This window comes from Podarcis tiliguerta (assembly GCF_965153285.1).
Source record: "Podarcis tiliguerta genome assembly, chromosome: 17".
Classification (NCBI taxonomy): Eukaryota; Metazoa; Chordata; class Lepidosauria; order Squamata; family Lacertidae; genus Podarcis; species Podarcis tiliguerta.
In genome coordinates this window covers 34,317,686-34,345,647 of record NC_139550.1, presented here as the reverse complement: position 1 = coordinate 34,345,647, position 27,962 = coordinate 34,317,686, and the positions used below count along the sequence as shown (strand labels likewise).

At 47.5% G+C, this 27,962-nt stretch overlaps 1 protein-coding gene across 2 annotated transcripts in view; it reads left to right on the top strand.

The window, feature by feature from the left end:
- PDE4A (phosphodiesterase 4A) overlaps window positions 1–27,962 on the top strand; it is a 367,050-nt gene that overhangs the window by 92,611 nt on the left and 246,477 nt on the right. Inside the window, exon 1 of one of the 2 annotated variants that reach the window (XM_083419841.1) lies at window positions 25,402–26,347. The exons of the other annotated variant lie outside the window; for it this stretch is intronic. Within the exon in view, the coding sequence (XP_083275967.1) occupies window positions 26,046–26,347 (302 nt within the window). The 5' untranslated portion in view covers window positions 25,402–26,045. Of the gene's footprint in view, window positions 1–25,401; window positions 26,348–27,962 lie in introns of those variants that run through there. 2 annotated transcript variants of the gene reach the window in all.

The window sequence follows — 27,962 nt, the reverse complement described above, 5'->3', positions numbered from 1 at the left end:
TCCCCGACGAGGAATCGCGAGTGGCTTTTGTAATTAGCCATCTCGAATCAGGGGCGAAGGACTGGGTTAGACCCCTGATGGCAGCGAATAACGAGATCCTAAAGGACACGATGAAGTTTTTTCGTGCCATGGACCTGATGTTTTCCAGCGACATTGAGCAGGGGGTGGTGCGAAGGCAGTTAATGGCTTGCAAACAGGGGAGCCGGTCTGTCCGTGAGTACTGGACTGAGTTTACTATGTTGATTCATAGATTGGGGTGGGACCTATCGGCGGAACCCATTCAGATGCTTTTCGAAGAGGGGCTCTCTTCGTCCCTTAAAGATGAACTTTCCCGGGCCCCCAGGGCGGAGTCTATGGACCAGCTGACTAAATCCGCGCTGGCCATAGGAGCGCGCCAGGAAGCGAGGGCTTTGGAAAGGCGGGAAGGGAAAGGAGAACGTTGGAGGGAGCTCCGCATTCCAGACATTCCAGAGCCGCCTTTCCCGCCGGCAGAGCCGATGGAAGTTGGTACAGCGCGGGCGCGCGCAGTTTCAAACCTCAGTGAAGGGCGGAAGAAGGAGGGAAAGAGCGCCAAGAAATGTTATCTCTGCCAACAGCCGGGACACTTTGCCAGAGTCTGTCCGCAAAGAAAGGAATGGCAAGGGATGGCAGGAGCTGTTGGGGGAGAAGAGGAGGAAAGCAAGGAGCAAGTAAAAGCCAACGCCTGGCTGCCACCGTCGGGGCACAGCAGCCAGGCCAAAAAGCAGTGAAAGTGCCCACGCCAGAACCTCCCAGACCTGCTTTAGTGATAGAGGTGTTGCTAGAGCTGCCAAACGGACACCCACTACAGATCAAGGCGCTTTTGGATTCAGGCAGCTCCTGTAATTTCATGAGTAAGGAGTTTGCAGCTGAGCACCAGATACAGACCATCCCCTTAAGTCACCCCCTGCAGGTGACCACAATTGACGGCAGAGAGCTGTTGGGAGGAGAAGTGAACCAACAGACAGTCCCTATGATAATGAGGGTGGCAAGGCACACCGAAAGGATAGCGTTTAATGTGGCCACCTTGGGAGGAGCTCCCATCATTTTGGGGATGAGCTGGCTGGCACTACACGATCCTCTAGTGGGCTGGCATCAGAGGGTGGTCTCCTTTGGGTCAGCGCATTGCCTAGAACACTGCAAGCAGGGGAAGGTTCCAGGAGGAGCCAGACTCACCCTAGCCGGGATGGAGGTAATGAATAAAGGGAAGGTGCCTCCGCAATACGCAGATCTGAGCAACGTATTTAGCGAAAGGGAAGCGGACAAACTGCCGCCGCATAGACCCTTTGACTGTCAAATCAACCTACTCCCTGGGGCTCAACTCCCAGTGGGCAAGCTGTACGCCATGTCAGACAGGGAGATGCAGGAGTTGAGGGAGTTCATTGACAAAAACCTGAAGCGAGGTTTCATCAGAGAGTCCCGAGCGGTGGGGGGCAGTCCAGTGTTTTTTGTGGACAAAAAGAACACAGATAAGCCGAGACTTGTAGTGGACTTCAGGGCCCTAAATGCCGTGTCGGAACCCCTGGCTTTTCCTATGCCCCGAATTGATGACATTCTGACCAGGGTGAGGAAGGGGAAGATTTTTACAAAACTGGACCTGCGGGGGGCGTACAATCTGATACGCATAAGGAAGGGGGATGAATGGAAGACCACCATGTTCACCCCTTTGGGAGCATTTGAATACCTCGTCATGCCCTTCGGTCTCCAAGCAGGCTCCGCATGTTTTCAAAGTTTTATGAACCACGTCTTGGGACCTTTGCTCTACAAGAATTGTGTGGCCTTTTTAGATGACGTGTTGGTGTATTCGGAAGATGAAGAGCAGCATGTGAGGGACGTGCGAGAAGTGTTGGGCCGGCTACAAGCCAATCAGCTGTGGGTGAAACTGGAGAAGTGCCAGTTTCATACCAAGGAGGTGGAATTCCTGGGGTACCGCTTGTCAGACAAAGGATTGGCCATGGATCCAGGCAAGGTCCAAGCGGTACTGGAATGGAAAACACCGAAGACCAAGAAGGATGTGCAAAGATTCCTGGGGTTTGGGAACTTTTATCGGAAGTTCATCAAGAACTTTGCACACTTGACGGCGCCCATCACCGACTGCCTCAGTAGCAAGAAGAAATTTGTTTGGACGGCGGAGGCGGAGCGAGCATTTGAAGAACTGAAAAGGGCTTTCGCCTCGGAGGAACAACTTCTGCATGTGGACTTACGGAAACCCATGAGAGTGGAGACAGACGCGTCTGACCGGGCGGTAGGGGCGGTACTTCTTCAACCGGGAAGGAATACGTCGGAGTGGAGACCGTGCGCCTTCTTCTCGAGGAAGCTGAATAAGTCCGAGCGGAACTACACGGTGTATGACAGGGAGCTACTCGCCATTCACGAAGCGTTCCGGAGGTGGAGACATTTGTTAATTGGGGCACAACACAAGGTGCAAGTGTGCACCGACCACAAGAATTTGGAGTATTGGAGAACGGCTCGAGTACTCAACCAACGACAAGTGAGATGGGCACAGGAATTCTCCAAATTCCACTTTGAAATTTGTTATGTGCCAGGCCCAGAAAACGTCAGGGCGGACGCTCTCTCACGCAAACCAGAGTATTTGGAGGGGGAGGGGGCAATCGAAGAAAGACATGTCATCCCTGAGGACCGCTGGGTGTGTGGGGCGGCGCTGGTGGGGCGACGAGAACTGGTAGAGGAAACGGAAAATGATGAGTATGCCCAGGATAAGCTCAGAGGTCTCAGGGGGGAGGGTGAGAGTCCAGAAGGTTTTGAGGAAAGAAATGGGGCATTGTATTACAAAGGGGCACTGTATATACCAGGAGGTGAATTGAGGGGAAGAGTACTCAAGCAGTTGCACGATAGCCCCACAGCGGGACATTTTGGACAACACAAGACCATGTGGATGGTTACCAGGGAATTTTGGTGGCCCAAGGTGAGGGAAGATGTAAAGGAGTATGTAAGACGGTGTGACCAATGTCAGAGAGCCAAGGGGGAAAGAAGGGCGCCGGCAGGGTTATTAGAACCATTACCCACACCCGAACGGCCTTGGGAAGCGGTATCAATAGATTTTATGACGGATCTGCCAAAATCCAAGGGGAAAACAGCCATCATGGTAGTAGTAGACCTGTTAACCAAGATGTGCCACTTTGTAGCATGCTCACATGCAGTCACAGCGGAAGAAACAGCTAAGTTGTTTGTAGAACACATCTTTAGGCTGCACGGCGCCCCCTTGAGGGTGATCTCAGACCGCGGCAAACAATTTACTTCCAGGTTCTGGAGGAAGCTCATGAGCTTACTGCACGTGGAAGTCAATTTTTCGACTGCCCGGCACCCTGAAACCAACGGGCAGGCGGAAAGAGCAAATGGCATCCTCCAACAATATCTGAGGTGTTATGTCAATGACAGAGAGAACGATTGGGTCGAAAAGTTGGCGCTGGCAGAATTTGCCTACAACAATGCGGAGAATGTGTCCACAGGGATGAGCCCCTTTTTGGCTAATTACGGGTGTCACCCCAGGGCTTTTCCAGGGGAGGGAGGCGAGAGATGGAGCGTCCCAGCGGCCGAACATTTTGTAGAGGAGATGGAAGCGATCCATCGTCAGCTCCAGCTCAACTTAGAAAGGGCCAAGGCTCAATATAAGAAGCAGGCAGACAAGAACAGAAGGGAAGGTGAAACCATAAGGGTGGGGGATCAGGTGTGGCTGTCAACCCAAGGGTTGCCGTTCAAAGGGGGTTGTAAAAAATTAAGACCCAAGAGATTGGGACCCTTTGAGGTCATTCAGCAGGTCAACCCAGTGGCTTTCAAACTCCGGTTACCCAGCCACATGAAATTGCACCCAGTGTTCCACAGGTCGTTACTGTCACCGTACAGGGGGGGACGTGAAGGGGAGCACACCAGGGGACCACCCTTGGAAGAAAGGGAAAGAAGCAACCATGTAGCGGAAATCCTCGATTCTAGGTGGAAGGGAAATCAGGTGGAGTATTTGGTGGCGTGGGAAGGGGAACCGGAGTCAGAAAACACCTGGGTGACTGCAGGGGAGGTCAATGACGAGGTTTTAACAGAAACGTTCCACCAAAGATTCCCGAGGAAACCACAGCCGGTAGCAAGGTTTAGGAGGGAGTATTTCGGCACCACCGACGAGGAAGAGGAACTGGAAGGATTCGCGGAGTCGGAGTTGGAAGAGGGAATGGACTCCGATGACGAGGAGTATCGAGAGACCAGGAACAGCAACAAGTGGAGGAAGGTGTTCGAAACCTCGGACGATGAGGAAGGTTCTTTCAGGGGTTTTACCTCCTCACAACCCGTAGGGAAGGAGACGGGAGGGGGTGAAGGGGGCCCTGGAGGGGAGGTGGATGTCAGGGAACTGCCATCGGAAGGACAGGAGGTGCAAGGGCTCTCTGAGGTTGAGAGAGACGCAGCGGCGGACGAGGGAACCAGTAGGGGGAGAGCAGGAACTTCAAGGGAAGGTGAGTCGGAGGAATGGCTCAGAGACGCTTCCAGCGAAAACAGTGGGGAGGTCTCAGGACCTCCTATAGGGACACCCATTCCTCGCCGGAAACTGTCACGCCGAGAGTCCAGAAGACGTGTTTCCGTTAAGGAGCTTTTATGTTGGAAACGATTCCGAAAGCAACCACTTTCGGATTCTGCTAGCGATTGACGCAGCCATGCTGGAGGGGCTCCGTCACAGGCAGAGGTTTGAAAACTTGATCAAACTCTGAGGGACTTGCAGTTTACGCACAAGCAGCTCATCATCCCATCACAGATATAGAAATTGGTCATTTGGTTTGACCAACTCTAATGGGAACAAGGAACATTATTTTAACTCAGTAATGGTGTAATACTGTGTCCACACCAAGCAAGTCCAACAGAGTTCAGTGAGGCTCGTCCTCAGGAAAGTGGGCACAGTATTGCAGGCCTCACAGAGTTCTGATTTGTGGGAAGTGGATTGAGAATTAAACCTGTTGATTTAGATCTAAACCTCCTATCCCGTGTGTGTGGGAGAAATACAGAAGTAGCCTGGCCGTGAAGCCTTTTTAGCAAAATAAATGTACTTACTAATTTTGCAGCTTATTAAAGCTTAGGAATTAGGCAGTTTCACCTTGTTATGCCCTTTTATTTGCGGTCCGTTGAACTTCACCTCTTCACTCCCGTTGCAGAGAATGAACCACATGTTTTTGTAAGATAAACGGGGAAAGGATTTATTTACATTTCAATGCAGGCAGCATATACAGCAAAATAGTGTGCAAAAGATACTTCTAAGTTACAGTCAAATTAAAGTTGGTAGTCTTAGCTAAGATGGCTGAAAGCATGTCAGGACAGCTTGAAGGCATGGTGAGAAGAGAGTCTTTTTAAAGGGAGATGGAAATGTAAAGTGTTAAGTTGTGGGTGAACATATCAGACGACACAGCGATTCTTCAACAGCTCTTGTTTATTCACCGGTCAGAACAGAACTGAACTGAAGGGTTCAGCTAGCCTGCTTATATAGAGCTCCAGTACAACGTAACTGTAACAACTTTCTGTAACTATCCAATCACTGAACGTCACTTTCGATCCCTTATTTGCATATGTGGACCTGAACTATGTACAGTATCCCCCTGCTGACCCAGGGTGAGAACTTCAGTACATAACATAAAAGATGGTCTAATTTGTACCATACGCAGAGGATCCTCTCTGGGAAGTTCAATAACTCTCTGTGTTCTGGCCTCATGCTTGTCTAGCAAACATGCATTTGTGATTTTGGCTGCAAACCCCGTAGAATTAACTTTGTCTCAGTGATTGCAGAGAAATTGCATGAGTGTGATTTTGTTTTGTTTTGTTTTTGGGTAGCTTTCAAGAAGCTATTTATTTATCAGCGAGGTTCCAGTAAACATGGAACATATTGTTTACATTTTATCCATTATAATTCAACAACGTGGAAGATGTTTTCTTATTTTGATCAATTTCCCATGCATAAACATGATGTAAACCCAACAAATGGACTAGCTTGCTTTCTGTCTTTTGAACACCTTGGCATTCTTTTTAATCCTATTTTTGTACTTAGCGTGTTCTGTTTTGTGTAACATATGTGTTTTATATATTTCATCGCATTATTGCCATGCATTACTTTTAGCATTGTGCCAATACATTACTATTGTTTGAATATATTTTTTGTGAGTGTAATTTTTCTTTTGCGTCTCAGCTTTTTTACATTCTTTCTGGGGGTGGACCTTGTTTTTTCTTATTCTGAGTCAGACTGTTAGATCATCTAGCCTGATATAATCTACTGACTGGCATCAGTTCTACATTATCTCAGGCAAAAGTCCTTCCCAGTCTTTCTGCGTGATCTTCATGGCTGCCTTCACACTGTATCTTTAAAGCATATTCTGCCCCTCCTAGAATCCTGGTCACTGTAGTTTCACCCATCACAGAGTTACAGTGCATGTGCTTTGAATGCACTTTAAATCTATAACTGAGCCTGGCACTGTTATGCAGGTGAAGCTTGCACTCTGCCAGTGAGCTTGGACAAAACAACTCTAGCAGCTCATCTAGTGAAAAGAAAGGGTTAGTGGATTATATTCACAGAGGCAGGCACACTTGAGTAGAATTGCTCACCTTCTGCAGTTCCTCACTGGCCCAGAATCAGGTGCAGAAACCGACAATGGAAGACTGGAGATTGAAGTTGCTAGACTATGCTGAATTGGATAAGATGATCGGGAAGATTAGATACTTAAGAGACCAAAAGTTTACAGAGGACTGGGGAAAATTTGTTGAATATCTGGAGAGTATAAGTGAGGGCCAAATAACGCTAGAGGGTTTTAAAAGAGCACTGTGAAAATGTGAGAGGTATTGTTAAAAGGGAGTAGAGGAAAAAGATCCAAATAATGACAATATAAACAAAGGAAATGCGAAAATTAATAATGACTACGAAAGATTTACGGAAAAGCTGAAGGAAGTTCAGAAAAGAAAGATTTGGAAAAATTTGGATGTGAAAACAAGAAGAAGAAGAAGAAGAAGAAGAGTTTGGATTTGATATCCCGCCTTTCACTCCCCTTCAGGAGTCTCAAAGCGGCTAACATTCTCCTTTCCCTTCCTCCCCCACAACAAACACTCTGTGAGGTGAGTGGGGCTGAGAGACTTCAAAGAAGTGTGACTGGCCCAAGGTCACCCAGCAGCTGCATGTGGAGGAGCGGAGACGCGAACCCGGTTCCCCAGATTATGAGACTACCGCTCTTAACCACTACACCACACTGGCTCACTACACCACAAATGTATGTTTTGTTTCGTTTTCGTTGTAAATTTATATATATATATATATTGCTCTCTAGGGACCCTTGGTTTTGTTTCACAAAAACATTTCTAGACCTCATGGACATAGAATTGCGTTTAAACACACAGGACAGTAGTAAGTGGCTCAAAAATGTTCAGGGCATGGGATTTCTGTGCCCTTGCTTTGTGGCCTTCTGTCAGATTGCCCTGCACTTCTGTCGACCTGTCTTTCATACACACATGCTTCTCTTTCTCTTGACTTTCCAGGCTTTCTCAAGTCATGTATGGTGACTTGTCAGGTGCTGAGGCCAGAGTGCTGCTGGCAAGTACCTAGAGAGCAGCCTGCCTGCCAGTCTGGTGGTTGCCCATATCAAGGAAGCAGAGCAGAGGGCATATGGAAGAGAGCCTTGTGTTGCAGGATCTAACTTCCTGGGATTACCTGGTTCCCAGCCCTAGGAGAATTAGGAGGTGCAGCCATCCCAACACAAACTACATGCCGTTTCTCTCCTATGTGCATTAACTTTTCCTTCCTGTATGCTGTGGGTCTCATCCTTGGTTGGTGTTCTCAGGCAGCATTATGTCTTCCTTCCACTGGAGAGAACGACTGTTGTTCTTGTGCTAGGACTTATTGAATAATTACACAGCGGAAGCTTGCGCTCCCAGGGAAGGTTGATTGGAAAATGGTCTTTTCTGCTCAATTAAAAAAGAATTGGCTGTTTGTGGAGAGAAATGGGGTGGGGGGTGGGAAGGGAGCCAGCAGAATGTCCATAAAGCATGGGGATTGCCAGTCAAAGCGGGTACAGCTAGTATTCTTTCAAACAACTAAAGAAATTAAATTAGATTTCTGGTTTCACTGTAGTTGGAAATCAGATGCTGGAGACTGCAGGGTCTACAATTCCCATCATCACTGGCCACTAGTCCTGCTAGCTGGGGATGGTGGGAGTTGTAGTCCAACAACAGATGGAGACCCAAGTTTGGGAAATCCTGCTGTACAGCCCGGGCAGGAAACCCAGTGCCCTCCAGATATTGTTGGACTCCAGTTCCCATCATCCCTTATGGTTGGCTATGCTGGTTGGGGCTGATGGGAGCTGAAGTCCAGTAATATCTGGTGGGCTACTGTCAGGGAACTGCCATCAGTGCCGGAGGGAGAGAGCAAAATCCAGAGGGATTCCGGAGAGTGTCCCGGGATTGGGAGAGGCAGCCCATCTTCTGGGGAAGAGAATCAGCGTAGCACCAGTGGAGAAGGGGGGCAGATGGGGGAAGCGGCGAGGCGGTCCCATGACTCCTTGCCGGGGACCAGCGGGGAGAGTAGAGGTCCTCCGCTGCCTACGCCCTCCTTGCGCAGAAGGCTTTCATGCAGAGAGAGTAGGAGGAGACTAGGCATCCAAGAGCTTCTTTGCTGGAAGAAGTTTAAGAAACGCCCACTGACGGATTCTGCCAGCGATTGAGACAACCACGGGTGAGTGGCTGTCCGGACAGAGAAGGTTCACTCAGGCAATCCAGCCAGGTGTTTGCACCGGCTTACGCACGAGCAACCCCTAGAATCATTACAGCTACAATCTGTCTTTAGACAGAGGTTCAAAGAAAGGGCAGCATTCAGAGCATACCCTGTCATGGGGCTTTTTGAGCTGCCAGGGCCACAGAATCCACTGTATTATCGCAAAGCGTTTTGAAGCCTTCATGAGGACATCATGATCCTTCATCTGAACAGGCATGTAACAATCCTGCTTTGGTTGGTTGCCCATGTTGCAGGCTGGTGTGAGGTGCATTGCCTCTGACTTACTAGTTTTCTATATGCAGGGACTTTGGTTTTTGTGCTGAGGACCATTCTATCATACAAGTTGTCAGCTGTATTGAGACTAGGGTTCAAATCCCTTCTGAATTGTAATCAGTCCCAAAGGTTGCTGGGTGGCCATCGGCTACTGACTCACTTTCGGCTAAGGTTGTTGTAAGAATAAAATGGGTAACTGTGAAGAATAACTTGATCAGAATAAAAAATGCAGTAAAGAAACTGTGCAAATATAGATAGATCAACAGATCAGTACTGCTTGTAATGTAACCTTCAATATACCACAAAAAAAGCCTTCTGTGAATCTTGCTTCTTCACAAACCTGAAATGGCATCCGTGTCTTTGATGGAAACAAATGTTCTAACGGCTGGGCTGCTAAAATGAAATCTAGATGTCCTCTAAAGTTTTGTTGGCCACAAAAGGATAAGAATGTCAAAACAGAGGAGGGGTACAAGTTTTGCAGGTGTTCTGTTTGCCCAGCGTGATCAGCATCTTGGAGGGCTTCCAAGAATTCCATAGTCCAGAATTCCTTGCATATATTTCATGTGCTTCAGTTTGCAGGTGATTTGTGCAGTGTAAGACAACAAGTGCACCAAGAGCAAGCTGTTGTGAGTGACTGATCCACAGCTGTGGAACTCCTTTTTTAGCAGAGGGTTTTCAAAAGAGGAGCCTGAACAGAGGTGTTGTTCATACAGCCCACCCACCCCTCATACAAGAACATTTAGTTAAGGGACCCCTCTGGGGCTGCGGTGCTCATCTCGCTTTATTGGCCGAGGGAGCCGGCGTAAAGCTTCCGGGTCATGTGGCCAGCATGACTAAGCCGCTTCTGGTGAACCAGAGCAGCACACGGAAACACCATTTACCTTCCCACCAGAGCGGTACCTATTTATCTACTTGCACTTCGTGCTTTTGAACTGCTAGGTTGGCAGGAGCAGGGATTGAGCAGCGAGAGCTCACCCCATCGCGGGGATTCGAACCGCTGACCTTGTGATTGGCAAGCCCTAGGCTCTGTGGTTTAACCCACAACACCACCTGCGTCACAAGAACATTATTCACATGTTTAAACGAACATGCTTAACTTGCCCACTTTTATTTAGAAGTACGAACAATCCAAAGCTAATAATAATAATAATAATAATAATAATAATAATAATAATAATAATAATAATAATAATTTATTTATACCTCACCCATCTGGCTGGGCTACCCCAGCCACTCTGGGCGGCTTCCAACAAAATATTAAAATACCGTAATACATCAAACATTAAAAGCTTCCGAACCTGGAACATGGTCCCAATCCAGAGGCCCTTTGTCAGTTTCTTCCTGAAAATCACTCCCTCCTGCCCGCTTGTTGCCTCCGCCCCCAAGGCTGATTTATTGCAAACAGCACCTTCGTGCGCAAATAGCAGCCAGAGAGGTGATTTACAGCCTGGTGCAGGGCCTCATTCAGACTGGCAGCTCATCACGACCCTGCAGCTGCTTTTTCTCCAGAGAAAATCTGCCAGGTGCAAGCTTGCTTGCTTAAAAGCATGAATAAAACACCTCATGAGATTTGGCCCTTAGACGGGCCTTTTGTTTGGATTGAGATTGTGACGTGCACAGAGCCATAAACAGTGCGCCACCCACACACGGCAGTTGCAAAAGCAGTCATGGGTTTTTTGAGTAGTTTGTCCCCCACTCCACTTTCCCAATTCTCGGTGTTTATACTACACTTTTTTTTCTGAATCCGCAGTATTCTCCAATAACTCCTTGAGCTGAAGGTGGTAGCAAGGGTAGAAAAATCCTCCATTTCTCTCTTCTGTTCTTTTTCTTTCCCAGCAGTGTTGTCCCCTCTGTCATTTGCCAAACCTCATAAGTTGCCATTCATTGCCAGCCTCCATCTCTGAGAGCCCAAGAAGCACCTCCCAAGGTCAGAGCCTCTCAGATCATCCAGAATGGTGGCGCAAGCTAGAGAGAATCAAGGAGTGATTCTCTCTACAGTCGCTGAGTCTGAATAGCAATCTTTTATTCGCTCCCTGCAGGAGATGGATAAATAGATCTGTAGCCTCTTCCACCAGCTTAGCATCCTCACAAAACCATTACACTGCAGAGTGGGTATTGATTTCATTCCTATCGTTTACCGGCTCCTTTGTCTGCCAGGTGGTGCATTTAGAGAAAAAGAGGATTTAAGCAATTCACAAGGGCTCATACCTGGCTCAGGAGGAAAGTCTTCTCTTAATGAGAAGTTGACCCCGGCTGAATTTGGGAGCAGCTTCTAAGGCTTTAGTGAATCCTTGGTTTTCCTGAATATTATTTTGCTTGGCAACATGCCTGCAGAAGCAGGGGTTTGGGAGGAAAGGCTTTGCAGAAGACAAGGTTTGGAGATTAATGCTCGTCTGTGGTATTTGGACCATAAATTGTCTTCCTGCAGAATATTGCTGGTGGTCCAGAGGTAATCTGGTGTTTGGCAGATGTAGGCCCACCTCATACATTACCTACAGTTTTGCATGCAGATTCATATTTTACAGGAAGCAGGGCACTGTGTGATCTGTGGACCAACCTCTTTCTTGATGCATTTCAGACATTAACAATATACACATCATTTCCTATGTGGAGTTATATCCATATAGGAAAATGCAACTAACAAACTGCCCATTGGGCTATTGTATTCCAGCTGCAGCTGAAGTGATAACATGAGAACTGGCTTTTTCATATCCCAAGCCTAGCAAATTTGGCAGGGTAGGAATTTTCCTGAAAAACACTTGGGATGGTCCCAAAACCCTTCTCAATATTGTTCGGCACCATTGTTTCTCTTGGATCCTGCTTCTTCCTGAATTAGCTATATTTTGTCCAGCTGCCACTCTCAAATGGAATTGTCCAAGGCTCTGGCATGAAAACCTAACTTTTCCTATTTTATTTCTACAATGTTTTTTCTGAGCTGATTCCAACATCTAATACTCTCTTCCTGACCTTCACAAGGCAGGTCACACCTGCTGATAGTTCAACTGTAGGGAATGTAGGGAATAGTGGCACATTTATAGGAACAATTACGGTATGTTGCTCAAAATTCAACATAGCATAACAAAATTCTTTTCTCAGCTACTGTTTACCACAAGTCCAGTTTTGTACTATAGCAGTGAACCAGGAACATACACAGAAAGGTCTTGTGTGGCCATGTCCTTAACAACAACAACAACAACAACAACAACAACAACAACAACAACAGGTAAACATTTTCAGCAATGATAACAACTACTCTTGCCCTCAACCCCCCCCCCCATAACTCATTGCTTATATCTTTAAGTTTCCCTCACTTGCCCTCACTCTCAATAGCCCTCATTTCTCTTATGTAGCCAAATCTGATTGGTTTGTGGGGGTTTTTCCCTTTCTTTCTGATATTATCTCACACATAATGTGATTATTAACTAGGTAGATTCACTCATGTGTCGAATTCAGGCAGAAATAAAAGGAAGCCATCAGGGGAGACAGTGGTGGTGAATAATGTTGGGAAAAGGTGATATTTTCACACAGGCTAAGTGCTTCTCAATCGTCCCAGTACTTTTACCGTCTTCGGCTCCAATGGAAGACAGAAGCAGCTTTGCTCATTGGGCAGCTGAGTTGCATGTGGCCTGCACATTTCACCATAGACTTCTGTAAGGGCTTAGCCACACTTCCTTTTGTTCAATGTTTCTAGGCTTAGGCCTGGGCTTTAAAGCTCTGTTTCTGAGCGGTTTTTGTTCTGGTGCTTTCCCTGAAAAAAGCTGCACTTTTTTACCACAGAATTGGAAAATTCTCACAATTATTTTCACCTCTTTCAAGGCTGGCACTGGAAAACAGGTGCTGGGGCTCCACATTGCTGGAATGCAGCTAGTCATCAAAATCCATTCCAGGCTCCCTGCCCTCTTCCCTGACAGACTCACGGTATTATTATTATGATTAAGTCCTGTTATTTATTTATTCACTGGGAGGTGATTTCTGAATGGCAGCTGCCAGAGGAACTCATTTATAAGCAGGGAAGTTCTATTAGACCGTGCAAATATTGGATATAGTCAGCAGTTACCACTTTTCTAGATATTGAAACTGATGGCATTTATGCCTGAAGCTGTATGGCCTCTCTGCCCTGATCCTTGATTTGCCAGGATTGTGTTACCTGTACCAAATGGCACAAGTGGCTTCAGATAACCCTCCTGCCACTGGGCTTAGAGGCCATGCATGAAGCCCAGATTGGACGAGGATTGGAGAGGGAAGTGAGCGCATAAGCAAGCTGCCTTGGGGCTGTGACATGTGTGCGTCAGGGCTGCCAGTGCTATATTAAGAGCCGTGCACTGTGTGCTTGCGCTTTTAGAAAGATGGTGTTCTCTTTCTAAAAAGAGGATTAACAAATTAATGAATATCCATCTCAATGGAGTCCTGGGCCTACATAAGAAAGTGTTCTACGTTTTCTCCCATGCCCATGACCCAATTTTTAAAGGCAAGCCAGATCTTCTGGCTCTCATTGCCCAGCCTGTACAGTGATACACCATCTATAACCAATGGGAATCCAGAAAAAAACAAAAAAATTTCCTTATTTCTGGGGACACAGGAAGCTGCCTTATAGCAAGTCAAATTATTTCCCCTTCTCACTACGTACAATTGTGCCAGGTAAACAGTGTTTCTGTGCGCTCTGGCTTCCATCATGGTGTTCCATTGTGCCAGTAGCGGTTTAGTCATGCTGGTCACATCACATGACCCCAGAAAAACGCCAGCTCCCTCAGCCTGAAAGCAGAGATGAACACCACACCCCATAGTCAAATTCGACTGGACTTAATCGTCCGGGGTCCTTTACCATTACCTTACCTATAATCTTTGAAAATTCCTGGAGAACAAGTGACATTCCTGCAGCCTGGAGAACCCATCTTAAAAAAGGAGAAAAAAGAAGGCCTAATGAACTACCAACCAGTGAGCTTGTTACCAGGAAAGGTCCTAGAACAGATAATCCAACAGCTGGTCTGTGAGCACTTAGAAAAAATGCTGTGATTACGCAGCATGCTTTTTTTTCCAAAAGCAAGTCATGTCAGACAAATCTCTCTCTTTTTTTAATGGAGTTACAAGCTTGGTGGATCAGGGGAATGCTACAGACATAGTGTATCTTGATTTCAAAAAGGTTTTGGACAAAGTCCCCCGTGATATGCCTGTGATATGCTGGTAAAATTTGGGCTAAATGAGGTTACTGTTAGGAGGATTAGTAGCTGGTTGACTGACAGAGCCCAAAAAGTGCTAATTAATAGTTCCTCATCATCCTGGAAAAAGGGACAAGTGGGATGCTATAGGGTTTCGTCTTGGGCCCGTTGTTGTTCAATTTCTTTATAAATGACTTGGATGAAGGAATGAGGGAATGCTCATCAAATTTACAGATGACTCCAAACTGGGAGGAGTAGCTAATGCTGCAGAAGACAGATTTGAGATTCAAGATGACCCTCACAGATCGGAGAACTGGGCCCAAATTAACAAAATGAATTTCAATAGGAGCAAATGCAATGTTCTTTCAGGAAGAACCAGCTGCACAAATATAAGATGGGGGACATCTGGCATACTAGTAGAACATGTAAAAAAGATCTTGGGGTCTTAGTGGACAACAAGCTTAACGAGAGTCAACAGTGCAATGTAGCAGCAAAAAAAGCTAATGCTATTCTAGAAATCTATTACTTAAAGGGAAGTAATAACACCACTGTTCTGCCAGACTCTTTCCTTTTAAAAGCAATCCAAGTACATTTTCATTTTTGCCATCTCCATTCTGAAATCTCTCATTAGTGAGCCAGCCCTGCACCTACATACTGTATACTATTCAGATCAAGTAATAGTACCAACTCTATTCTGCCTTGGTCAAACCACACCTGGAATACCATGTCCAGTTCTGGGCACCACAATTTAAGAAGGATATTGACAAGCTGGAATGTGTGCAGAGGAGGGCAACCAAGATGATCAAGGGTGTGGAAACCAAGCCTTATTAGGAAAGGTTGAAGGAGCTGGATATGTTTAGCCTGGAAAAGGGAGGCTGAGAAGAGATATGGTCATCCTCTCCAACTATCTAAAAGGCTGTCACATGGAGGATGGAGCAAGCTTTTTTTCTCTTGCTCCTGAGCATAACACCCGAACCAATGGATTCAAGCTATAATAAAAGAGATTCCAGCTAAACATCAGGAAGAACTGTCTGACAGTAAGAGCTTTTGGCAGTGGAACAGACTCCCACAAGAGGAATTGGACTCTTCTTCCTTGGAGGTTTTGAGGCAGAGGTTGGATGAGCATCTGTTGTGGATGCTTTCGCTGAGATTCCTTCATTGCAGGACTCGATGACCCTGGCGGTCCCTACAAATTCTCCAGTTCTATGGTTCTTCTGATGTCTGTATGTACAGCCTAGTTTTTATTCAGTTATAATCTGTGCTTTTCTGAGTGGATCTTGTATGTACCAGTGTCAATCCCTGTGTTTTGTTAGAAGGAGGAGTGGTGCTGGCGCCAGGCACACCCCACACAGAGAGATTCTGTTCTTCATAACAAATATTCAACTCCACACTGTTTTTCAGAATATGTCAAAGGTTGGTGAATGTGCATTTTCCTTTTGGAGAGTTGCCTCGATGACTAATCCCCACCTTAAAAAATAATACAATAAAACATATTTTTCGAGCTATTTGTGCTGCCTTTCCACTCTTACTTGGCTTTGGTCCTCAGCAGCTGAAATTTATTCCATCATCTGTGATGCATCAAAGAGACCTCCCTCTGCTTTTTTTTCCAGGAAAGTTATTTAGTCTCTGATCAAGCCACCTGCCTGAAGCTTCTCTGCATCTATTCCAGCTGTTTTCTGTTCTAACCTCTTCTCCATTGCATTGCCTGTTTATCAAAATAATCCATGGGACAGTTGACATATTCCATTGGTGCTGGTGTTGCTTAACAGCTAAGAGTTGTATTTTACCATGGAAGACAAAAGCTAAGAGGCAGTGAGGTACCCAATGCCTTGGACTTAAGCCAGTGATTACCTGAGAAATGGATCTCTCTGGAAAGTTTTTGGAAATTGGGACCACCTAAAGAAGTTTAGCGGGTGGCGCTGTGGGTTAAACCACTGTGCCGCTTGGGCTTGCCGATTAAAAGGTCAGTGGTTCGAATCGCCGCGACGGGGTGAGCTCCCGTTGTTCGGTCCCAGCTCCTGCCAACCTTGCAGTTCGAAAGCACACAGTGCAAGTAGATAAATAGGCACTGCTCTGGCGGGAAGGTAAACGGCGTTTCTGTGCACTGCTCTGGTTTCATCAGAAGTGGCTTAGTCATGCTGGCCACGTGACCCGGAAAAACTGTCTGCGGAAGTGGACAAACGCCGGCTCCCTCGGCCTGTAAAGTGAGATGAGCGCTACAACCCCAGAGTCGTTCGTGACTGGACTTAATTGTCAGGGGTCCCTTTACCTTTACCTTTTAAATAAGTTTCAAGTTTCAGATGTTTGTGTGTGCGAGTGTTGTCATTCTGCACAAGCGTAGCAGAAGTGTTGGGTGCAAGATTCAGCTTTCTGATAACCTTGGATTTCATTGTTTTGTTAAAAGCATGTTTCAAGCTGGGAATGTGTGCGTGTGTGTGGACGTGTGAGCGTGTTACTAGCTGAAGTGCTAAAGAGGAGGCTGAACAAGAGCTCCAGCTTTGGGGGCTGGCCTACAGTACCTTGCAGAGTTCCTCCTCCTAGCACATCTAGAATTGGGCAAAGAGAAAATTAGAATACCTACTCACTTAACTTTGTATAATTTATACAGTTTGCAGAGTTCCATTTTTTTCCTTAGTGTAATGTAGAATTTTATTTTCCTAATATATACAGTGCCCTGCTGTGTGACTACCTTATAAAGCTGTCTCTTGGGTAACAGGTTTCCAGTATAAATGGTGAAACATTAAGCACAGAGACCGAAAATTTTGGGCTTGAGTTACTAGCCATTATTTGTGGTCACTGCCAACAGAACTCCTGAGAAGCGATTACAGAAAACACTGTTGTACCCAGTCTACAACCAACAGGGGGCCTGGAGTCTGAGCTTACTTTTAAAATATTTTTAAAGTAAGTTTCTAGGCTTCCTGGAAGGAAATGTGAGGCAAAATGTTCAGGCAAAATTCTAAGCGATTTCTGCAAATGAATCCACCTTGACCTTTCAGTGTTTTAGGCAATGAGTGAAATCAACCACCCATATTTTCCTCCATGGGGAACACAGGAAAAGAAAGAAGGCTTATCTCCTAATCCCCCCAAAATGGCCTAATCCCCCCCAATCACAGGCATGATTGTCCTTGTCAGAAGGTGAAAAGATACTTGCAGCTGGTGAGCAGGCAGGTGGGTTCAGGGAACCTTGAATTAAGCATTAGATAGTGTTTCCTTCTTTACAAGACCATCTACAGTGGTACCTCGGATTACAGACGCTTCAGGTTACATACGCTTCAGGTTACAGACTCTGTTAACCCAGAAATAGTACCTCGGGTTAAGAACTTTGCTTCAGGATGAGAACAGAAATCGTGCGGTGGCAGCAGCAACGGGAGGCCCCATTAGCTAAAGTGGTGCTACAGGTTAAGAACAGTTTCAGGTTAAGAATGGACCTCCAGAACAAATTAAGTTCTTAACCTGAGGTACCACTGTAGTGTAGGATTTGGATCTGGGTTCAAATCTGGACTAAGTTCTGAATATTTGGAGTATCCTTTGATTAAGTCATTCCAGTGGGAATACTGATGACCAGTTTCCTCATGGGGCTCTTTTGATGATTCATAAGCCTACTGTGAATACCCTTTCATGGAGAATGAAATTGACTGAATACGCAGAATTGGATAAACTGACTGGGAAGATTCGATACCAGAGAGACCAAAAGTTTGTCGAGGACTGGTGGAGATTTACAGAATATCTGAAAAGCATATGTGATGCACAGACAACGCTTGTTGGTTTTGAAGAGACTCTGTGAAAAATTAAGAAATATTGTAAAAAAGAGAGTAAGAGGGAAGAGGAGTTCCTAAAGGCAATATTAACTTTAGAAATGCGTTAAAAATAGAAATTTTAACGAAAGGTTGGCAGAGAAACTGAGGGAAGTCAAAAATTGATGAATGAGTGATAAAATATGAATTGATTGTATAAAAATGTTTGGAAAATGAATAAAAATTATTATATAAAAAAAGTGAATGCCCTTTCATGCTGATATTGTAGTCCAAGACGCAGTCACTTGGGAATAAGGCCCGTTGAACTGAACAGGAAGTAGAAATGTATCAGCTTTGCCCTGTACACCCAATAACAAATTGTGAATAGGTGACAAATGGCATTATAAAGTTGTTTGCATGGGATTTAAAATCCTCAGCAAACTATACGCTGAGCTTCAGTCATCAGCAGATTTATTGTACTAGCCACAGACCTCTGACAACTTTTAAAAGTAAATGTAAAGGTAAAGCGACTCCTGACCGTTAGGTCCAGTTGCGGACGACTCTGGGGTTGCGGTGCTCATCTTGCTTTACTGGCCGAGGGAACCAGCGTTTGTCCGCAGACAGCTTCCGGGTCATGACTAAGTCGCTTCTGGTGGACCAGAGCAGTGCATGGAAACGCTGTTTACCTTCCTGCAGGAGCGGTACCTATTTATCTACTTGCACTTTGACGTGCTTTCGAACTGCTAGGTTGGCAGGAACAGAGACCAAGCAACAGGAGTTCACCCCGTCGCGGGCATTCGAACCGCCGACCTTCTGATCGGCAAGCCCTAGGCTCTGTGGTTTAGACCACAGCGCCACCCGCGTCCCTTCTGACAACTTTTAAAGCACTCCAAAAAATTCCTAATATATAAACAGTAAAGTGGAAATACATAAATAATGAAGAAGTTAAATACAATTTGATCATGTAAAAATCTGATAGGGCAAAACCCAAACTGAATCAAGCACGTTCTTAAAACTCTCAGACATGACCTGCAGTCAGAGAAGAGAGAGGTCTGTAACTGGCTGCCTCCGCCCCTTTTGACTTCACCTGCTCCATTGACTTGAGGGTTCCCCCCCCCCCCCCGGCGTCTTAGTACAGCACATGCTTTTCTGGATGGGCTGTAGGTTTCTCTGAGTTTCCAAGCACTGCTGCCAGTGCTTCTTTCCCTCTCTAGGCACCTTCTCTGACGACAGCAGATACGTACAGTACTGCGAGGGGGAGCATATGGGAAGCAAAATTGCTTTTGAGCAGAATGGGATTTGGCAACTCTTTGCCAAGGCACATGATCAAAGGGTGGGCATTCTGTTTTGCTTCATTGAGAAGAAATCGCCCAGTTTAAAATTAGGCTCCTGCAGAGCAGTCAATGTGCAGATGCTTCTGTAGCTGGCAAGCAGCCTGCGTGCTGCTCGCCGCTTCCTTGCAAATTCGTTTCTTATTAACAGGTTGCAGGCTGAAGCTTCAGACCCTTTGACTAGCAAAGTCGAGACACTGGTGGCATCTTGTTTCAGTCTTGAGGTGTTTGCCTTTCTTTTGCTCAGAAATTCAAAATCCTGGCATCAGATCCTGCTAGTAAGGCTGGTCATCCCTTACGCAGGACAGGCGGCCAGATGACTCAGGGTGCAGCCCGTGTTACATTCCATTGAAGGAATGAAGAAAAGTGCAAGCAACTCTGGTCAGAAGAGTACACTTGTCAGGGGGGGATGTGTGTTTGTGTGCCAGGGGTGGGTGGGTGTGGTTGTGTGTGTCAGTGTGCGGCCCTCATCTGAAATACCTGCCTATCAATGACAGAAGTTACTGGGTCTTTGGGGAATCTGAAGAAGTGAGAGCTGGACCATAAAGAAGGCTGATCGCCGAAGAACTGATGCTTTTGAATTATGGTGCTGGAGGAGACCCTTGAGAGTCCCATGGACTGCAAGAAGATCAAACATATCCATTCTTAAGGAAATCAGCCGCGAGTGCTCACTGGAAGGACAGATCGTGAAGCTGAGGCTTCAATACTTTGGCCACCTCATGAGAAGAGAAGACTCCCTGATTTTGGGAAAGATGGAGGGCACAAGGAGAAGGGGACGACAGAGGACAAGATGGCTGGACAGTGTTCTCGAAGCTACCAACATGAGTTTGACCAAACTGTGGGAGGCAGTGGAAGACAGGAGTGCCTGGCGTGCTCTGGTCCATGGGGTCACGATGAGTCGGACATGACTAAACAACTAAACAACAACAACAAAAGTTGTGGCCATGTTGTTGTGTACATTCATAGCATACGAAAAGTCCCAGGGTCAGTCCCTGGTGTCTTCATGTAGGGCTGGGGGAAGCCCCCTACCTGAAACCCTGCAGAGCAACTGGCTAGTCAGCATAGACCAGGGGTAGCCAGTGCTGTGCCCTCCAGATGTGGCTGGAGTACAAGTCCCATCATCCCTGGCCTTTGGCTGGGCTGCCGGAGCTGGTGGGTGTTGTAGTCCGACAGCATGTGGAGTGTCACCTATTAGCCACAGGAGGTAGATGGAGCGATGGTCCATCTGTATGAAACTGGCACCAGGTTCCAAGTGGGCTGCCTTTTCCTGTCTCCAACCTCCCTCTCTGGGAGCCATTCCGGGTGCACAAAGGAAGCCCCATTTGGCTTTTCACTGGGTTCTGAGAAATATCCAGGAAGGCACTGGCACTGGAGAATTGGGCAATAAGCTGAGGAAGGGGCAGAAAAGAGGGATAAGGTTCTTCAGGAGGGGTCCTCTGTCTGAAGCCCCAGACGGGGGGCTAGGGTCATGGCACGACCCCTAGCGGTAACCCTGGGGGAGCCCCTAGTTGCTGTGCATCAGCAGGGCTCCCCCTACTGGTGGTTAACCCTTCCAAGACTCCTGCAGACGGGCAGCAGTCAGATATAGTCGTGTGGTTTCCAATGCCTAAGACAATACCACTCACATTCTGTAACCAATAAAGTTGTGGCCTTTTTTGCCCATTAACCTAAAACACATCACTGTCAACAAAAATTATTCAATCTAGGGTCCACACCAAACCACAAAACACTCAAGGTGTGTAAAAAGAAAAGAAAGGAGTTTCTAGGCAGATGGACAATATCAAAATGGACTTCAAAAGAGATTAAGATGCCCTCTCAATTGTGACTTCATCCTAACTACTCAACGGGAGTAGGGGAGAGGGCCTAAAGCCCCCACTCCCAGTTTCAAAAGTAGCAGATCTTGAGGAAAGCAAGAAAGAGAGGGCAGTACTCTGCACAAGCCCAGAAGCACTGTACCTCTCTGTACCTGCTCTGTACCTCTCCTATCCTACAAGCACTTCATGCCTGGAAATGTTTTGGACTTGTGAACCACATCCTTCTTCTGTCTCCTTCTCTTCCTCTTCTTTATCCCTCCTTCTGAGTCTACTTTGAGCTCGTTTCCTCTTATTCTGGAGGCTTTAAACATGTAGATTCTCAAGGCACATGAAATATGTTGAACAAAAGTATCCTCTAGACGTCTATTTTTATCTGGAGGGACAGAAATAGCTAAATCACATCCTGGAACAATTTCTGCTGTCACCTTACCATGTAATGCTTGATTCCCTGCGTGGGATCCTCTTGAGCAAAAATTGATTTAAAGTGAAGCCATGTGTGTATGTGAAGTTGTCTTGGGAGTGAAGTTGTCTTGCGAGAGTGGGCAATAAACCTGTTTTGATGAGACTGGAAGGGACCCCATGGGTCATCTAGTCCAACCCCCTGCAATGCAGGAATAATTTGCTCCCAAGCCTTTGAAGTAGTAGTAATACTAATACTAATACTAATAATAATAATAATAATAATAATTTATTTATTTATACCCCGCCCTTCCCGGTTCAGAAAACAGGGCTCAGGGCAGCTAACAACAAATTTAAAACACTTAATTGATGCAACAAAAAACAGCTTAAAATACAGTATAAAACGTGAATAACAATAAATTCAGAATTCAAAAACCAATTTAGGGGGGAAATCCATCTAATAAGCATTAGAGAGTCACCAGGGCTAGCTGGCTAAATTAGCCCTACTTGGGCCAGCGAGTCGGCCAGGGGAGAATTAGCTGTGGGGTCTCAGAGCGGGTAATCTTCATAAAAAGGGGAAGGGGAGGGAAGGAAGGGGAAAGATCAGACTAAGTTCAAATTGAAAGCCAGATGGAATAGCTCTGTCTTACACAGTGGTGTAGCGTGGGTTGTCAGCACCCGGGGCAAGGCAAGTAATTTGCGCCCCCTAACCCGTGGAGCCAGGTAGGGGCAGAGAGCTGCGAGTGCGAGCGCGCCCTCCCCCGATGTTGCGCCCGGTGCGGCCGGCCCCCCCTGCACCCCCCACGCTACGCCACTGGTCTTACAGGCCCTGCGGAAGGAAGTTAAATCCTGCAGGGCCCTGGTGTCATGGGAATAGACAGGGCAAGACCTCTGGATTTTACCTCTCCCTTGCAGAATTCAGGAGGGCCATACCCTGTTTCTCGCTTGGATTAAATGTGCAGCCAGGATAGCCCATACATGGCCTTACTTTAGCTGTGGTGGCCCAAAGCAGGTGGCCCATCTTACTCATTTTCAAGAGTGGAAGAGGGTTAATTATAGTTAAATGGAATCTCCACGTTCAGAAATAGTGTACTTCTGAATACGAAGCGCTGAGGGCAAACAACCGGGGAGGGTTCTTGCTCTCCTACTCTGTTTGTGGACTTCCTGAAGCAAAAGTCTGTTGGGCCATTGTTGGAAACCAAATGCTAGATTAGATAGATTCTGATATGATTAAGAAAGAAAGTCCTTATGTGGGAGACTGACAGAGCTGAACCATGGAAAGAGTTTAGATTACAGGGGTCAGCAAACTTTTTCAGCAGGGGGTTGGTCCACTGTCCCTCAGACCTTGGGGGGGGGGCAGACTATATTTTGGGGAAAAAATGAACAAATTCCTATGCCCCACAAATAAACCAGAGATGAATTTTAAATAAAAGGGCACATTCTACTCATGTAAAAACATGCTGATTCCTGGACCGTCCGCGGGCCGGATTTAGAAGGTGATTGGGCCGGATCCAGCCCCCAGGCCTTAGTTTGCCTACCCATGGTTTAGAAGGAACACAATACTGTTCACAGATAGCTCCCATTTGTTTCAATGAGGGTTGTGAAGGAGAGGAGGAGGGCTCCCATTTTGGATTTTCCACTGCAATATCTCTGGCTGGAGAATGCCAACCCAGTTATGCTTGTATACACAGGTCGCCATTAACCTTTCCTTTTCTCCTATCTGATCCTGCAAGAGACACGGATCACCATTGCCAATATAAACCATTTACAAGGAAGGAGGGGGCGATGCCACCGTGCTATTAATAGCCACTTTATTGCTCAATAATGACATTATTTGATCACCACGCAGCTTCTGTGCCAAAGGCTGTCTCTGGCCACTCGCAGCTGCCCTGCTTTACAGACTGGTACTATTTTGGCAGTATCCCTGAACCTTTTCTCTGCTTGCACACCAGAGCTCTGAAGGTAGCACAGCAAAAGCAGCACTGAATCCCAGCAACTGGGTCACAGCAACAAAAGCTGGAAGGACACATTTGGACCCAAATGCTCCTGGTTCAGGGCCGGCCCACCCATGAGGCAAGGTCAGGTGACCACTTCAGGTGGCAGGATCCTCTGTGGCAGAAGATCCCAATGTCAGTATTTATTCCCTGCTTGTTCCTGATGTGCTTCTTCACTCGCTCCTTCCTCCCTGGCAGGGAGGGTGTGCGTGTGCCATTTTGTGCTTTGCCTCAGATGCTAAAATGTTTTTGGAAGACCCTGCTCTGGTTTATAGGCTGCTAAGATCAATTAATTCCTGCATGTGTTGAGGACCACTTCATAACATCAACAGAATCAAGCGATAAAGCTGTTTGTTTTTCCTGGACTGCTGCACATGTGTAACAAGGGAGTCAGTTGAATATTACTCTACTTGAAACAACAGCTCCACACACACAGAAAAACAGAGCAAATGGCTCAGCCTACCTTCTTTCTCTTATGTTATTATTATTATTATTATTACTACTCTGCATTTTTCCCTGACAGAAACTCTCAAGGTGGCTTACAGATAAAATAAGAACAGCTAAAAACATGGGTGGGGAAAATAATTAAACATTAATATAATCAAAGCTATATATCTATTAAAAACATACCGATAAGTACAATAAAAACAGCACATCAAGTTTTAAAAGCAGTCAGTTCCAAACCCTGTTGGGACAAGAAGGACAGCAAGGAAGGAGTGAGCTCCAGAATCTTGGGGGCAGCCACCAAGAAGGCCTTTATTCCATATGCCCTTTTTCTATGTGTTGGGAGCTACTTCCTACCCCACACTTTAAAAGATGTTTTTTGTGGGCCACCTCCTCACGCTAGGAAGAGTTTTGTTATTTACTTCTCCCAGGGTGGCCTCTCACCTTTATGCTCCGCCTGCTTTACCCCAAAGCAGGAAATCTTTTTGCGTCTCACTGAGACTGGGAGGTGAAGCCGGTCTGGGAGTTCTATTGAAATCCTTACCCCTCATTTCTGAGGGTTAAGACTGACAGAGAGACAGCCATGCGAAGGAAGCTCCAGGTCAAATGTGGACCCAAAAGGAAGGGAGGCCTAATTGCCTTGATGGAGACAACAATTCGGGATTAGATCCAACAGGTGCCTGCGGAGCACCCAATACATGATAATACCTAAGCATGAGGGCACCAGTATTCCTCCACTGTTTGTCCCAAGCGTGCTAGATCCAAAGGTATACTACTTCTGAACATGGAGGTTCCACTTAGTTAACCAACTCTCTCAGTCCCAACAGGCTTTTGTTGGTGACTACGCTTTGGGGGGGGGGGTGTTTTGCAGAATGGAAGAGGAAGACCGAGAGGTGCCCAGCCCCCCCAATAAACTGGACACTGCTGATCAGGGCTGGATTTAGGTTTGATGAGGCCCTAAGCTACTGAAGGTAATGGGGCCCTTTATATGTCCAACTGTCCTTTGCCAACAACAAATTGTGGCTGTTTTTTGTGTGTTGAATATATGCTATATGGACATTTATGGACCTAATAGGTATCTAAAGCCATTTGCACATAACAAAATATGTATTTTATCAGTGATTGTAGAAGTGAAACACAAGAAGTATATTAATAGTGAATTTTTTTTGGGGGGGGGGCCAACAGAGTGGGGCCCATAGCTGTCAACTTTTCCCTTTTCTTGCGAGGAATCCTATTCGGAATAAGGGAATTTCCCTTAAAAAAAGGAAAACGTTGACAGCTATGGTGGGGCCCTAAGCTATGGCTTGTTTAGCTTATACGTAAATCCGACACTGCCAGTGCTGATACTTGACGCGGTAAGGGCTAACTGTCCTTAGGCCTTTGCTGACGGGAAAAGCTTCCTGTACACGCTCAGAGGCACCCTTGCTATTCCAAGTACGTCTTGTAAGGAGAAAGGGAGCCGGCTCTACATTGGACGGGAGAAAGCGGCGAAGCCTGGCGCGGGCAGCCGCGGGCGGGGCTCTTCCACCGCCGCCGCTCGGGCTCCGTGCTTCGACTTAGTCCGCGCGCGAGCCGGCTGCCGCGCAGGCGGAGCCTTCCTCGGGGAACCGCGGAGCCTAAGGAGGCGCCCGCCCACGCCCGTCTCGTGGCGCCGCCGCCGCCGCCGCCTCGCCAAGCGGGGGATGCCGTGAAGGCGGCGACCCTCGGCGCGTCCCCTCCGCCTCCGCTGGTTCCTCCCTCCCCGCAGCCCCGCCGGCGGCGCACTCCCTCCTTCCCTCCGGAGGCGCTCGGCGGCGGCGCCTCAAACGCGCGCAGCGGGGACGCTCCGTCGGCTCCCGGCGCGGGCTGAGCTCGGTGCGTGTTCGGGCAGGCGCCGCCAGTCTCCTCCGGCAGCCGCGGAGCATGGAGGGGGCGTCCGGAGCCGGCGCGAAGGGCCCTGGGCGGCTGCCTCCGCGCTAAGCCTCGCTTGGGATGGCAGCGGCGGCTTCTTGGCGGAGTTTGTGAGACGCTTCCCCGCTCGAAGGGCGGCGACTCGGGTTGCTGGCCGGAGACCGAGACCAGGGCGCGCAAACTCCTCAGCCGCGGCCACCCGCGACCTGTGTGCCTGGGCAGCAGCTCCGTCCGAAGCCGGCGAGGAGCAGCAGGATGGAGCCGCCGCCGCCCTGCTCGAAGAAGAGCCTGTCGCTGTCGCTGCCCGTGCCGCGGGAGGGTCAGGCCACCCTCAAGCCCCCGCAGCACCTATGGCGGCAGCCCCGGACCCCCATCAAGATCAAGCACCGCGGCTACTCGGACACGGAGAGGCACCCGCACCGGCAGATCGAGAGGGCGGACGCCATGGACACCAGCGACCGGCCGGGGCTGAAGAAATGCCGCATGTCCTGGCCGTCGTCTTTCCACGGGACCACCAGCACCAGCGGCGGCGGCGGAGGCGGCCACGCCGGCAAGCGGTAGGCTCCGAAGCGGGGCGTGGGGGGCGCGTCTGGGGGTCGGCGGGGCAAGTGCCGCCTGGCGCGGGGAACCGGGGACTGTTGCAACCGGAGGGAAACGCATCCGATTGCTGCTTTCTACGGAGCTCCGGGTTCTTGCCCCCTTCGGGTTTTGACGGCGTCGCCCCCTTGACCCGCTCCGCAGATCTTTTGGTTGCCCTGAGGCTTGTGCTTGATTTCAGCAATCTTGCCCATCGCCTGGAGCAGTTTGCATCTGGGCAAACGATAGCTGCTCGTTAGAGTAGTGGGCAGGAGGCCCTTTGCACATGCCTAGAGGCGCACTCTTTATTTCACAGCTTCCCAGGGTGCAATCTTAACTCCACCTGAGCTCTGCTTTAGTAGTGTCTTCCAAAGTTATAACCTGCCCAGCACAGAGCGCCAGTAAGGATGGGCTTTAGCTCAGTGAAGGTCTCAGCTTCAGACCCCAGCACCTGCGGGTAGATTTGGGGAAAGAGCTTTGCCTGAAACCCTGAGGAGCTGCTGCCTGTCAGTATAGGTAATACTGATCCAAACGGAGGAATGGGCTGGCTCAGTACAGAGAAACTTCTTGTGTTTGTGCAGTTGGCACAGGGCCTGAACTCTAGGCTGGTATAAAATTGTGTTTATCCTTTGGCAATCTCAACAGCCTTAGCGACTTTCTTGCTCTCATCCATACAGTTCATGAGAATAAAAATAATGCCTCATAATGTCTTGTCTTCAAGAGAATTAGTAGCAGCTCCCTTCTGTCTCATACAACCAGCATTTCCAAATAACCCCGTTCTTTATTTTGATTAATAATAATAATTCCACGCCCCGTTCATGTATCGTGCGTAAGAGAGGTATGTAAAGGGAGAGTCTCAATGTGCGGAAAAGAGCAAACCCTCCAACGGTGGGGGAAAAGGACTTTTCGCCCTCTGGCTGTTGCTGGGCTGGCTGGTGGTGGCTGGAGCCCCCACAACACCCGCAGAACCCCACAGGCTCCTTACCCCTTCTTTAGGAAGAGCTAGGGACGGTGGGGGACATTGAAGGCATCACCCCACAATCACAGATTTTCAATAAAAATATGGGCAGCAGAGCTCCTTGCTTTCCGAAAGTAGTGGAAGGTTTTAGTTTAGGGCTTGTTAGGGGAAGTTCAAATGGGCACCAAGCTGTGACCCTCCCAGCCCCTTCCTCTGAACTTCCTGTTTTTAGAAGAGAAAGCGTTGAATCGTGCTTTTTGCTATTATTGTTGTCTGTGGCCTCTTTGGTTCAGCAGCTGCCCTTCTCCCACAATGTGTGGCTTCCTTTAAAATCCAATTAACATTTTGTAACAGGCTGAACAGGAGGGTGGGGAGAGAAGGCTCTCAGGAAATTGAAATCTGATGGAACAAGTTGTCTTTATTTATTTTGTGGTAAAATGTGAGCTCTTCCAAATTCATGCAAGTCTTACTCCACAGTAAGTTAAATGTCAGGCTCTACTGAAATTAGGGCTGTGGATCTGGAGCGGGGAAGCATAGCTTACTCTCACAAATTTCACTATTTTGTAATGTTCGTCTACACAACTCAGTCTGCAAAGCTTTACTCATCAAGGAGGTGAACATGGTTGTCTGCTAATTGC